We start from the raw sequence: 13269 nt of genomic DNA on the forward strand, positions 1-13269 counted from the left end.
CCTCACCTTCCTCATGATCATTGATGCCCCACGAGGTGAGATCTTGCATGGTGCCCCAGACCGAGGGTGATTGACCGTCATCTTGAACTTCTTCCATTTTCTAATAATTGCGCCAACAGTTGTTGCCTTCTCACCAAGCTGCTTGCCTATTGTCCTGTAGCCCATCCCAGCCTTGTGCAGGTCTACAATTTTATCCCTGATGTCCTTACACAGCTCTCTGGTCTTGGCCATTGTGGAGAGGTTGGAGTCTGTTTGATTGAGTGTGTGGACAGGTGTCTTTTATACAGGTAACGAGTTCAAACAGGTGCAGTTAATCCAGGTAATGAGTGGAGAACAGGAGGGCTTCTTAAAGAATAACTAACAGGTCTGTGAGAGCCGGAATTCTTAATGGTTGGTAGGTGATCAAATACTTATGTCATGCAATAAAATGCAAATTAATTACTTAAAAATCATACAATGTGATTTTCTGGATTTTTGTTTTAGATTCCATCTCTCACAGTTGAAGTGTACCTATGATAAAAATTACAGACCTCTACATGTTTTGTAAGTAGGAAAACCTGCAAATCGGCAGTGTATCAAATACTTGTTCCCCCCACTGTGTATATATATATATATATATATATTTTTTTATTTTTTTATTTTTAATAAAGGGGTCTGAATACGTTCCGATGACACTGTATAATCAGCCCTCTGATTACAATATAGAGCAAGACGTGCCGCTCGGTTCTGGGCCAGCTGCAGCTTAACTAGGTCTTTCCTTGCAGCACTCGACCTCACGACTGGACAAAAATCAAGATAAGACAAAACTAGAGCCAATGTCACATTAAAGCCATAACGAATGACCTGAGTAGACTGGATAGAAATCAGGGGAGGAGGCCAGCTACATAGACTAAACAAAAATGTTGTGGTTTTTATTTGTAAACATAGTTACAAATAGTTCACTGTATCAGTCGCTACCCGTAGGCTATAGTCAGTATGTTTAAAATTACTTATGTTACAACCTGCAAGAGGTTTTACCGTAAGCTCATAGGTCTGCTGTTAGAACCAGTGAAGGCCGTTATACCACTCTTGGGTAGCAGAATGACTTTGGCTTCCCTCCAGGCCTGAGGACAAATAGTTCCTCTAGGCTCAGATTAAAGATATGAAAGATAGGAGTGGCTATAGTCAGCTACCATCCTCGGTAGCTTTCCATCTAAGTTGTCAATGCCAGGAGGTTTGTCATTATTGATCGATAACAGTACTTTTTCCACCCCTCCCACAAAAAAAAAAAAAAAAAAAAAAATTGCTTGCTTTTCTTTCATTTAAACAAAAAAAATATTTTTATGCATGAATATGATGGCTCACTGTTCGTTGTTGGCATTTCCTGCCTAAGTTTGCCAGCTTTGCAAACGAAGTAATCATTAAATTAATTGGCAACATCAAATGGTTTTGTGATGAATAAGCCATCTGATTTGATGAAAGATGGAGTTGAATTTGTCTTTCTGCCCATAATTTTGTTTAAAGTGCTCCAAAGTTTTTTTTTTTTTTTTCATAATTATTTATATCATTGATCTTAGCTTCATAATACAGTTCCTTCTTTTTGTTGAGTTTAGTCACATCATTTCTCTATTTGCTTGAAGTCAGCCAGTCAGATGTGCAGCCAGACTTATTATCCACTCCTTTTACCCCCCCTCAGCCCCCAGCTGTGCCCTGAACAATCTACTGTAGAGATAGCCTGCAGAGCTCTATCATACTATCCAGGTCTGTGCCCAAACAGTTTGAGCTTCTACTTAAAAAAATCCACCTTTCCAGAAATAAGTCTCTCACTGTTGCCGCATGCTACAGACCCCCCTCAGCCCCCAGCTGTGCCCTGAACACCCTATGTGAATTGATTGTCCCCCAGCTATCCTCAGAGTTCGTACTGCTTGGTGACCTAAACTGGGATATGCTTAACACCCCGGCCGTCCTACAATCTAAACTAGATGCCCTCAATCTCACACAAATGATCAAGGAACCTACCAGGTACAACCCTAAATCCGTAAACATGGGCACCCTCATAGATATCATCCTGACTAACTTACCCTCTAAATACACCTCAGCTGTCTTCAACCAGGATCTCAGCGATCACTGCCTCATTGCCTGCGTCCGTAATGGGTACGTCCGTAAAGACCACCCCTCATCACTGTCAAACGCTCCCTAAAACACTTCAGCGAGCAGGCCTTCCTAATTGACCTGGCCCAGGTTTCCTGGATGGATATTGACCTAATTCCATCAGTAGAGGATGCCTGGTTGTTCTTTAAAAGTGCTTTCCTCTCCATCTTAAATAAGCATGCCCCATTCAAAAAATTCAGAACTAAGAACAGATATAGCCCCTGGTTCTCCTCAGACTTGACTGCCCTTGACCAGCACAACAACCTCCTGTGGCGTACTGCATTAGCATCGAACAGCCCCCGCGATATGCAACTTTTCAGGGAAGTCAGGAACCAATATACACAATCAGTTAGGAAAGCAAAGGCTAACTTTTTCAAACAGAAATTTGCATCCTGTTGCACTAACTCCAAAAAGTTTTGGGACACTGTAAAGTCCATGGAGAAAAAGAGCACCTCCTCCCAGCTGCCCACTGCACTGAGGCTAGGAAACACTGTCAATACCGATAAATCTATGATAATAGAAATTTCAACAAGCATTTTGCTACGGCTGGCTATGCTTTCCACCTGGCTACCACTACCCTGGCCACCAGCTCTGCACCCTCCGCTGCAACTTGCCCTTCAATCGAACACTGCTTGCACCCGCCTGCCCGACTAGAATCACTACTCTCTGGCGGGTCTGACTTAGAATATGTGGACAACTACAAATACCTAGATGTTTGGTTAGACTGTAAACTCTCCTTCCAGACTCACATTAAGCATCTCCAATCCAAAGTTAAATCTAGAATCAGCTTCCTATTTCACAACAAAGCCTCCTTCACTCATGCTGCCAAACATGCCCTCGTAAAACCGACTATCCTACCGATCCTTGACTTCGGTGATGTCATTAACAAAATAGCTTCCAACACTCTACTCAGCAAATTGGATGTAGTCTATCACAGTGCCATCCGTTTTGTCTCCAAAGCCCCATATACTACCCACCATTGTGACATGTAGCCTCTCGTTGGTTGGCCCTCACTACATATTCGTTGCCAAAATAAATATAAATCACTTCTAGGCAAATCCCCGCCTTATCTTAGCTCATTGGTCACCAAATCAACAGCAGGTATATCTCACTGGTCATTCCCAAAGCCAACACCTCCTTTGGCCGCCATTCCTTCCAGTTCTTTGCTGCCAATGACTGGAACGAACTGCAAAAATCTCTGAAGCTGGAGACTCTTATCTCCCTCACTAACTTTAAGCATCAGTTGTCAGAGCAGCTTACCGATCACTGCACCTGTACACAGCCCATCTGAAATTAGCCCACCCAACTACCTCATCCCCATATTGTTATTTATTTTGCTCATTTGCACCCCAGTATCTCTATTTGCACATCATCTTCTGCACATCTATCACTCCAGTGTTAATATTAAATTGTAATTATTTTGCACTATGGCCTTACCTCCATAACTTACTACATTTGCACACACTGTATATAGATGTTCTATTGTGTTATTGACTTTATGTTTTGTTTATTCCATATGTAACTCTGTGTTGTTGTTTTTATCGCACTGCTTTGCTTTATTTTGGCCAGGTCGCAGTTGTAAATGAGAACTTGTTCTCAACTGGCTTTCCTGGTTAAATAAAGGTGAAAAAATTAATAAAAATAATATCTTTCAACCATACATTTTTCCAATTCCTCATCAATCCATGGAGCCTTAACCGTTTTAACACTCAGTTTCTTAACAGGTGCATGTTTAACAATAATTGGAATAAGCAATTTCATAAATTCATCAAGTGCAGCGTCTGGATGCTCCTTATTAATCACAACAGACCAACAAATATGTTTAACATCATCCACACATGAGTCAGAGCAAAATATTTTGTATGATCTCTTATACACTATTTTAGTTCCAGGTTTTTGAACTTTGGCTTTCCTGGATATAGCCACTATGTTGTGATCGCTGCATCCAATGGGTACGGGTACATTTTTAGAACAAAGTTCTACAGTATTATTATTATTATTAGTATTATTATTATTATTATTATTATTATTCAATTTTTGTATTTATTTAACCTTTATTTAACTAGGCAAGTCAGTTAAGAACAAACCCGGACGACACTGGGCCAATTATACGCCTCCCTATGGGACTGCCAATCACGGCCGGTTGTGATACAGCCTGGAATCGAACCCTGGTCTGTAGTGACGTCTCTAGCATTGAGATGCAGTGCCTTAGACCGCTGCGCCACTCGTGAGCATTAATATGAATAATGTGATCGATACATGCGGATGATCTTGTTTAATAACCTGAACCAGATTACAGGCACTGGTTACAGTGAGCAGCTTCCTCCTTGAGCTGACAGCTTGATGAAAACCAGTCAATATTCAGGTCCCCAAGAAAGTCGACCTCTCTGTTTACATCACATACACTATCAAGCATTTCACACATATTATTTAGATACTGACTGTTAGCACTTGGTGACCTACAGCAACACCCCAAAAGAAAAGGCTTTAGATGTGCCAAGTGAACCTGCAACCACAACACTTCAATAACACTTGACATAAGATCTTATTTAAGCATTACAGGGATATGGCTCTGAATATATACAGCAACACCTCCCCAAAAAGCATTTATGTCTCTTCTGTAGATGTTATATCCTTGTATTGCTACTGCTGTTTCATCAAATGAATAATAATAATAATAATAATAATAATAATAATAATAATAATATGCCATTTAGCAGACGCTTTTATCCAAAGTGACTTATCTAAGTGAGTCTCAGAAATGACTAATATATGAATGTTATCTGATGTTAGCAAGTTATTGATTTCATGAACCTTATTTCTAAGGCTACATATATTAATATGAACTATTTCCAGCCCTTTCCTGGGCAGCTTATCAGAGATGGACCTAATATGGAAAAGAGCAAACAACGGAAGAGAAAAAAATATACATTCAGCAGTCCATTAATCAGCTGGTGTGCACTCACTCTGCACACACACACACACACACACACACACACACACACACACACACACACACACACACACACACACACACACACACACACACACACACACACACGCACCGGTTCAGAGATGTTATCAGTGTGTCCCCGCAGTGGGTTCTCTATTGATCACAAACCTCCCAGTTTGCCTTGTGCTGTAATTACCACTCATTAAAACTTAACCTGAGCAGGACTTCCCTCCTCCCCCAGGTTATTCCTCTCCTCTCCTTTCCTCCTCCCTACCTGGTCTGATCCCTCTCTCCTCTCCTCCTCCTCCCTCCCTGGTATGATCCCTCTCTCCTCTCCTCTCCTCCTCCCTGCCTGGTCTGATCCCTCTCTCCTCTCCTCCTCCTCCCTACCTGGTCTGATCCCTCTCTCCTCTCCTCTCCTCTCCTCCTCACTACGTGGTCTGATCCCTCTCTCCTCTCCTCTCCTCTCCTCCTCCCTGCCTGGTCTGATCCCTCTCTCCTCTCCTCCTCCTCCCTCCCTGGTCTGATCCCTCTCTCCTCTCCTCTCCTCTCCTCCTCCCTGCCTGGTCTGATCCCTCTCTCCTCTCCTCTCCTCTCCTCCTCCCTCCCTGGTATGATCCCTCTCTCCTCTCCTCCTCCCTGCCTGGTCTGATCCCTCTCTCCTCTCCTCTCCTCCTCCCTCCCTGGTATGATCCCTCTCTCCTCTCCTCTCCTCTCCTCCTCCCTCCCTGGTCTGATCCCTCTCTCCTCTCCTCCTCCCTCCCTGGTCTGATCCCTCTCTCCTCTCCTCCTCCTCCCTCCCTGGTATGATCCCTCTCTCCTCTCCTCCTCCTCCCTACCTGGTCTGATCCCTCTCTCCTCTCCTCTCCTCCTCACTACCTGGTCTGATCCCTCTCTCCTCCCTCCCTCCCTGCCTGGTCTGATCCCTCTCTCCTCTCCTCTCCTCTCCTCCACCCTGCCTGGTCTGATCCAACTCTCCTCTCCTCCTCCCTACCTGGGATGATTCCTATACTCTTCTCTCCTTCCTTGCTTGATCCATATCTCCTCCCTCCCTTGCCCTGAACCCTCTCTCCTCATCCTCTCCGCTCCTCCTCTCTTCCTGCATGTCTTGACTTTGTGGCCTCTGTGTGTTTTGTTTCCAGTGGCAGATGAAAGCAACGTGGGATCACTAGCAGGCCACAAGTCAGGTGAGGAAAGCTCCAGCTCTCCCTGTAGATTAGGAGACGTCACACACAATGCTATGCTGATGGAGGCCTTCCGTAGAGAGCCTGGCCCTTGAAGACCCTTGAGGGCCCCAGCTAGGTGCTCTGATGGATGGGGCACAGCTGGTCCTGGAGAGGCCCTGCATGCTGACTGACAGGAGGACCTCAGACACTGGCAGACAGGAAGTCTAGAGCATCCCAAATAGTAGAGTAGTACTGTGTCGTACTCTGTAGTAATGTGTAGTAGTGTGTAGTAGTGTGTGTGTGTAGTATTGTGTAGTAGTTTGTGTGTGTGTTTAGTATTGTGTAGTAGTTTGTGTGTGTGTGTGTGTGTGTAGTACTATGTTGTAGTGTGTAGCGGAGTCTGACTCGAGTCACAAATTTGATGACTTGAGACTCGACTTGATATAAATTAAAATAACTTGACACTTTACTTGGAGCCTCAATACTCAGGACTCGATTTTGACTTGAGACTGATGGCTTGAAATGATCTGGCCAGGTTGTAATGTTTTGTCTAATTTTGTGGCACAGAGTCTCCATGGATTACTCTCCATGCAGCCAGAGACAGTAGCCGCAAGACTTGTGACTTGACTTTCTCTTAGAATGCACGACATGGACTTGACTCAAGACTTGTGACTTGACTTTCTCTTAGAATGCACGACATGGACTTGACTCAAGACTCAATCTGTTCTACTTGGGACTCGACTTGAGACTTGCTTGTGTCTACACAATACTACACACTAAACACTACTACACACTACACACAATACTACACAGTATTACACACTACTACAAACTACTACACTACTAAACACTACTACATACTAACCACTACTACACACTACTACATACTAACCACTACTACACACTACTACACATTACTACACACACTACTACACACCAAAGGTCACCAAGTCACTTTTATTGGAGTCACCAGCAAGTATGTCACAAGGTCCAAGTCTCAAGTCGAGTCCCAGAAAATTTCACTTACCATAATGCTAACAAAATGCTAACAAGTACTAAGGAATCCCCATAGCGGATGCTAGGTAAATGCTAACGATGTACATGCAAACATTTACTACTAGGACAGACAACCCAGCTCATAAAGTTATGCAAGTATCTCAAAATGCAGTTTGCAGCGTGCACAAAACAAATATTGCACAGCAGGGATCTTAATCCAGGAGGGGATTGTCTCTGTTGCTGTTAGCAAGAAGCTTGATCTTGTAAGCTAACGTTAGCCACTTAGCTAACCCAAAACCCAGCTGGAGAGAATTTATTTGGCACATTTTATATATATGCTACATGACCAAAAGTAGGTGGACACCTGCTCGTCGAACATCTCATTCCAAAATCAAGGGCATTAATATGGAGTTGGTCCCCCCTTTGCTGCTATAACAGCCTCCACTCTTCTGGGAAGGCTTTCCACTAGATGTTGGAACATTGCTGAGGGGACTTGCTTCCATTCAGCCACAAGCATTAGTGAGGTCGGGCACTGAAGTTGGCCGATTAGGCCTGGCTCGCAGTCGGCGTTCCAATTCATCCCAAAGGTGTTCGATGGGGTTGAGGTCAGGATTTCTTCCACACCGATCTCGACAAACCATTTCTGTATGGACCTCGCTTTGTGCACGGGGGGCATTGTCATGCTGAAACAGGAAACGGCCTTCCCCAAACTGTTGCCACAAAGTTGGAAGCACAAAATCATCTAGAATGTCATTGTAACTGGAACTAAGGGGCCTAGCCCGAACCATGAAAAACAGCCCCAGACCATTATTCGTCCTCCAGCAAACTTTACTGTTGACACTATGCATTCGGGAAAGTAGCGTTCTCCTGGCATCCGCCAAACCCAGATTCATCCGTCGGACTGCCAGATGGTGAAGCGTGATTCATCACTCCAGAGAACGTGTTTCCACTGCTCCAGAGACCAATTGCGGCGAGCTTTACACCACTCCAGCCGACGCTTGGCATTGAGCATGTTGATCTTAGACTTGTGTGCGGCTGCTCGGCCATGGAAACCCATTTCATGAAGCTCCCGACGAACAGTTCTTGTGTTGACGTTGCTTCCAGAGGCAGTTTGGAAGTCGGTTAAGTGTTGCATTTGAGGACAGGCAATTGTTACGCGCTACGCGCTTCAGCACTCAGCCGGTCCCGTTCTGTGAGCTTGTGTGGCCTACCACTTCGCGGCTGAGCCGTTGTTGCTCCTAGACGTTTCCACTTCATAATAACAGCACTTGCAGTTGACCGGAGCAGCTCTAGAAGGGCAGAAATTTGATGAACTGACTTGTTGGAAAGGTGGCATCCTATGACGGTGCCACGTTGAATGTCACTGAGCTCTTCAGTACGGGCCATTCTACTGCCAATGTTTGTCTATGGAGATTGCATGGCTGGCTGTGTGCTCGATTTTATACACCTGTCAGCAACGGATGTGGCTGAAATAGCTGAATCCACTAATTTGAAGGGGTGCCCACATACTTTTGTGTATAGTTTCATCAACTTAATAGTTATAAGATATATAGCTGGCAAAACATTAGTAGTGAATTTCATTCAAGTGTGACTTGATCACCTCACTTGAGTCACGCTGCAGAAGTGACTCACCTCAAGACTCCCGTTTTGTCTCTTTCAGAAGTGACTCACCTCAAGACTCCCGTTTTGTCTCTTTCAGAAGTGACTCACCTCAAGACTCCCGTTTTGTCTCTTTCAGAAGTGACTCACCTCAAGACTCCCGTTTTGTCTCTTTCAGAAGTGACTCACCTCAAGACTCCCGTTTTGTCTCTTTCAGAAGTGACTCACCTCAAGACTCCCGTTTTGTCTCTTTCAGAAGTGACTCACCTCAAGACTCCCGTTTTGTCTCTTTCTACACAAACGCGCGTGACTCAAACAGCTGTCAGCTTCATAATGAGAAATACTCTTAACAGGCTGATCATTGAGCTGCAAGATATTTACCAGGTTTATGTGCCGTTAAGTAGTATGCTTTATTTACCAGGTTTATGTGCCGTTAAGTAGTATGCTTTATTTACCAGGTTTATGTGCCGTTAAGTAGTATGCTTTATTTACCAGGTTTATGTGCCGTTAAGTAGTATGCTTTATTTACCAGGTTTATGTGCCGTTAAGTAGTATGCTTTATTTACCAGGTTTATGTGCCGTTAAGTAGTATGCTTTATTTACCAGGTTTATGTGCCGTTAAGTAGTATGCTTTATTTACCAGGTTTATGTGCCGTTAAGTAGTATGCTTTATTTACCAGGTTTATGTGCCGTTAAGTAGTATGCTTTATTTACCAGGTTTATGTGCCGTTAAGTAGTATGCTTTATTTACCAGGTTTATGTGCCGTTAAGTAGTATGCTTTATTTACCAGGTTTATGTGCCGTTAAGTAGTATGCTTTATTTACCAGGTTTATGTGCCGTTAAGTAGTATGCTTTATTTACCAGGTTTGTGTGCCGTTAAGTAGTATGCTTTATTTACCAGGTTTATGTGCCGTTAAGTAGTATGCTTTATTTACCAGGTTTATGTGCCGTTAAGTAGTATGCTTTATTTACCAGGTTTATGTGCCGTTAAGTAGTATGCTTTATTTACCAGGTTTATGTGCCGTTAAGTAGTATGCTTTATTTACCAGGTTTATGTGCCGTTAAGTAGTATGCTTTATTTACCAGGTTTATGTGCCGTTAAGTAGTATGCTTTATTTACCAGGTTTATGTGCCGTTAAGTAGTATGCTTTATTTACCAGGTTTATGTGCCGTTAAGTAGTATGCTTTATTTACCAGGTTTATGTGCCGTTAAGTAGTATGCTTTATTTACCAGGTTTATGTGCCGTTAAGTAGTATGCTTTATTTACCAGGTTTATGTGCCGTTAAGTAGTATGCTTTATTTACCAGGTTTATGTGCCATTAAGTAGTATGCTTTATTTACCAGGTTTATGTGACGTTAAGTAGTATGCTTTATTTACCAGGTTTATGTGCCGTTAAGTAGTATGCTTTATTTACCAGGTTTATGTGCCGTTAAGTAGTATGCTTTATTTACCAGGTTTATGTGCCGTTAAGTAGTATGCTTTATTTACCAGGTTTATGTGCCGTTAAGTAGTATGCTTTATTTACCAGGTTTATGTGCCGTTAAGTAGTATGCTTTATTTACCAGGTTTATGTGCCGTTAAGTAGTATGCTTTATTTACCAGGTTTATGTGCCGTTAAGTAGTATGCTTTATTTACCAGGTTTATGTGCCGTTAAGTAGTATGCTTTATTTACCAGGTTTATGTGCCGTTTAGTAGTATGCTTTATTTACCAGGTTTATGTGCCGTTAAGTAGTATGCTTTATTTACCAGGTTTATGTGCCGTTAAGTAGTATGCTTTATTTACCAGGTTTATGTGCCGTTAAGTAGTATGCTTTATTTACCAGGTTTATGTGCCGTTAAGTAGTATGCTTTATTTACCAGGTTTATGTGCCGTTAAGTAGTATGCTTTATTTACCAGGTTTATGTGCCGTTAAGTAGTATGCTTTATTTACCAGGTTTATGTGCCGTTAAGTAGTATGCTTTATTTACCAGGTTTATGTGCCGTTAAGTAGTATGCTTTATTTACCAGGTTTATGTGCCGTTAAGTAGTATGCTTTATTTGAGTTTAACCTGTAGTTGTTGGCTCTCTTCAAAAGTAAAACATCGTATTCCTGCTGAAGTTCAGACATTTTATTTTCTTCTTTACCTTGTAAATATTTTTCATGGGCTTTTGCTAAGATAGTGATTTATTTTCCTTTATTTAAAATGTTTAAATCAGATTTAACTTTTGCCGAGTATGAGATTATAATTCCCTTAATGTGCAGTGGGGGAAAAAAGTATTTAGTCAGCCACCAATTGTGCAAGTTCTCCCACTTAAAAAGATGAGAGAGGCCTGTAATTTTCATCATAGGTACACGTCAACTATGACAGACAAAATGAGAAACAAAATTCCAGAAAATCACATTGTAGGATTTTTTATGAATTTATTTGCAGATTATGGTGGAAAATAAGTATTTGGTCAATAACAAAAGTTTCTCAATAATTTGTGATATACTTTTTGTTGGCAATGACACAGGTCAAACGTTTTCTGTAAGTCTTCACAAGGTTTTCACACACTGTTGCTGGTATTTTGGCCCATTCCTCCATGCAGATCTCCTCTAGAGCAGTGATGTTTTGGGGCTGTCGCTGGGCAACACAGACTTTCAACTCCCTCCAAAGATTTTCTATGGGGTTGAGATCTGGAGACTGGCTAGGCCACTCCAGGACCTTGAAATGCTTCTTACGAAGCCACTCCTTCGTTGCCCGGGCGGTGTGTTTGGGATCATTGTCATGCTGAAAGACCCAGCCACGTTTCATCTTCAATGCCCTTGCTGATGGAAGGAGGTTTTCACTCAAAATCTCACGATACATGGCCCCATTAATTCTTTCCTTTACACGGATCAGTCGTCCTGGTCCCTTTGCAGAAAAACAGCCCCAAAGCATGATGTTTCCACCCCCATGCTTCACAGTAGGTATGGTGTTCTTTAGATGCAACTCAGCATTCTTTGTCCTCCAAACACGACAAGTTGAGTTTTTACCAAAAAGTTCTATTTTGGTTTCATCTGACCATATGACATTCTCCCAATCCTCTTCTGGATCATCCAAATGCACTCTAGCAAACTTCAGACGGGCCTGGAAATTTACTGGCTTAAGCAGGGGGACACGTCTGGCACTGCAGGATTTGAGTCCCTGGCGGCGTAGTGTGTTACTGATGGTAGGCTTTGTTACTTTGGTCCCAGCTCTCTGCAGGTCATTCACTAGGTCCCCCCGTGTGGTTCTGGGATTTTTGCTCACCGTTCTTATGATCATTTTGACCCCCCGGGGTGAGATCTTGCGTGGAGCCCCAGATCGAGGGAGATTATCAGTGGTCTTGTATGTCTTCCATTTCCTAATAATTGCTCCCACAGTTGATTTCTTCAAACCAAGTTGCTTACCTATTGCAGATTCAGTCTTCCCAGCCTGGTGCAGGTCTACCATTTTGTTTCTGGTGTCCTTTGACAGCTCTTTGGTCTTGGCCATAGTGGAGTATGGAGTGTGACTGTTTGAGGTTGTGGACAGGTGTCTTTTATACTGATAACAAGTTCAAACAGGTGCCATTAATACAGGTAACGAGTGGAGGACAGAGGAGCCTCTTAAAGAAGAAGTTACAGGTCTGTGAGAGACAGAAATCTTGCTTGTTTGTAGGTGACCAAATACTTATTTTCCACCATAATTTGCAAATAAATTCATAAAAAATCCTACAATGTGATTTTCAGGATTTTTTTTCCGCAATTTGTCTGTCATAGTTGACGTGTACCTATGATGAAAATTACAGACCTCTCATCTTTTTAAGTGGGAGAACTTGCACAATTGGTGGCTGACTAAATACTTTTTTCCCCCACTGTATGTCTTCTATGTCTACATTTGTAATGATGATGTTTTAATTTTTTTGCTTACGTATTTAATACATTTTGGGTCCAGAAGAAGCACTTTGTTCATTCTCCAAATTCTCTCGATAAGTGTATTTTCTATTGGTGTAATTAAGCATGATAACGGAGAATGATCCAATATCACTATATCATGAATTTTTTCATCCAGTAAATTGATTAGTGCATTTGAGGAAATACAAATGTAGTCAATTATTGAATAGCTTTTCTTACTTTGAGCAAACAATGAATAGTGTTTTGTATTGGGAATAGTAATCTCCAGGTGTCCAGTTGTCACGAACGTTGTGAGACGGGTCAGACCAAGGTGCAGCGTGAAAAGCGTACATGTTTATTGACTAAATAAACATACAACGAAACAACGTAACGTGAAGTCCAAAGGGCTATACACACACCAGCCTAACAGGAACAAGATCCCACAATACACAGTAGGCAATGGGCTACCTAAGGATGATCCCCAATCAGAGACAACGAGCGACAGCTGCCTCTGATTGGGAATCACACCCGGCCAAACCTAGAAATAGAAAAACTAGAACCTAA

General features: G+C 42.5%; 1 protein-coding gene across 1 annotated transcript in view; it reads left to right on the top strand.

Moving 5' to 3' along the window:
• The window catches only part of pard3bb (par-3 family cell polarity regulator beta b), a 627684-nt gene that overhangs the window by 339847 nt on the left and 274568 nt on the right, over positions 1-13269 (top strand). The window contains exon 15 of the mRNA XM_041843623.2: positions 6226-6270. Within this exon, the coding sequence (XP_041699557.2) occupies positions 6226-6270 (45 nt within the window). The remainder of the gene's footprint in view (positions 1-6225; positions 6271-13269) is intronic.

This window comes from Coregonus clupeaformis, chromosome 23 (genome assembly GCF_020615455.1).
Source record: "Coregonus clupeaformis isolate EN_2021a chromosome 23, ASM2061545v1, whole genome shotgun sequence".
NCBI lineage: Eukaryota > Metazoa > Chordata > Actinopteri > Salmoniformes > Salmonidae > Coregonus > Coregonus clupeaformis.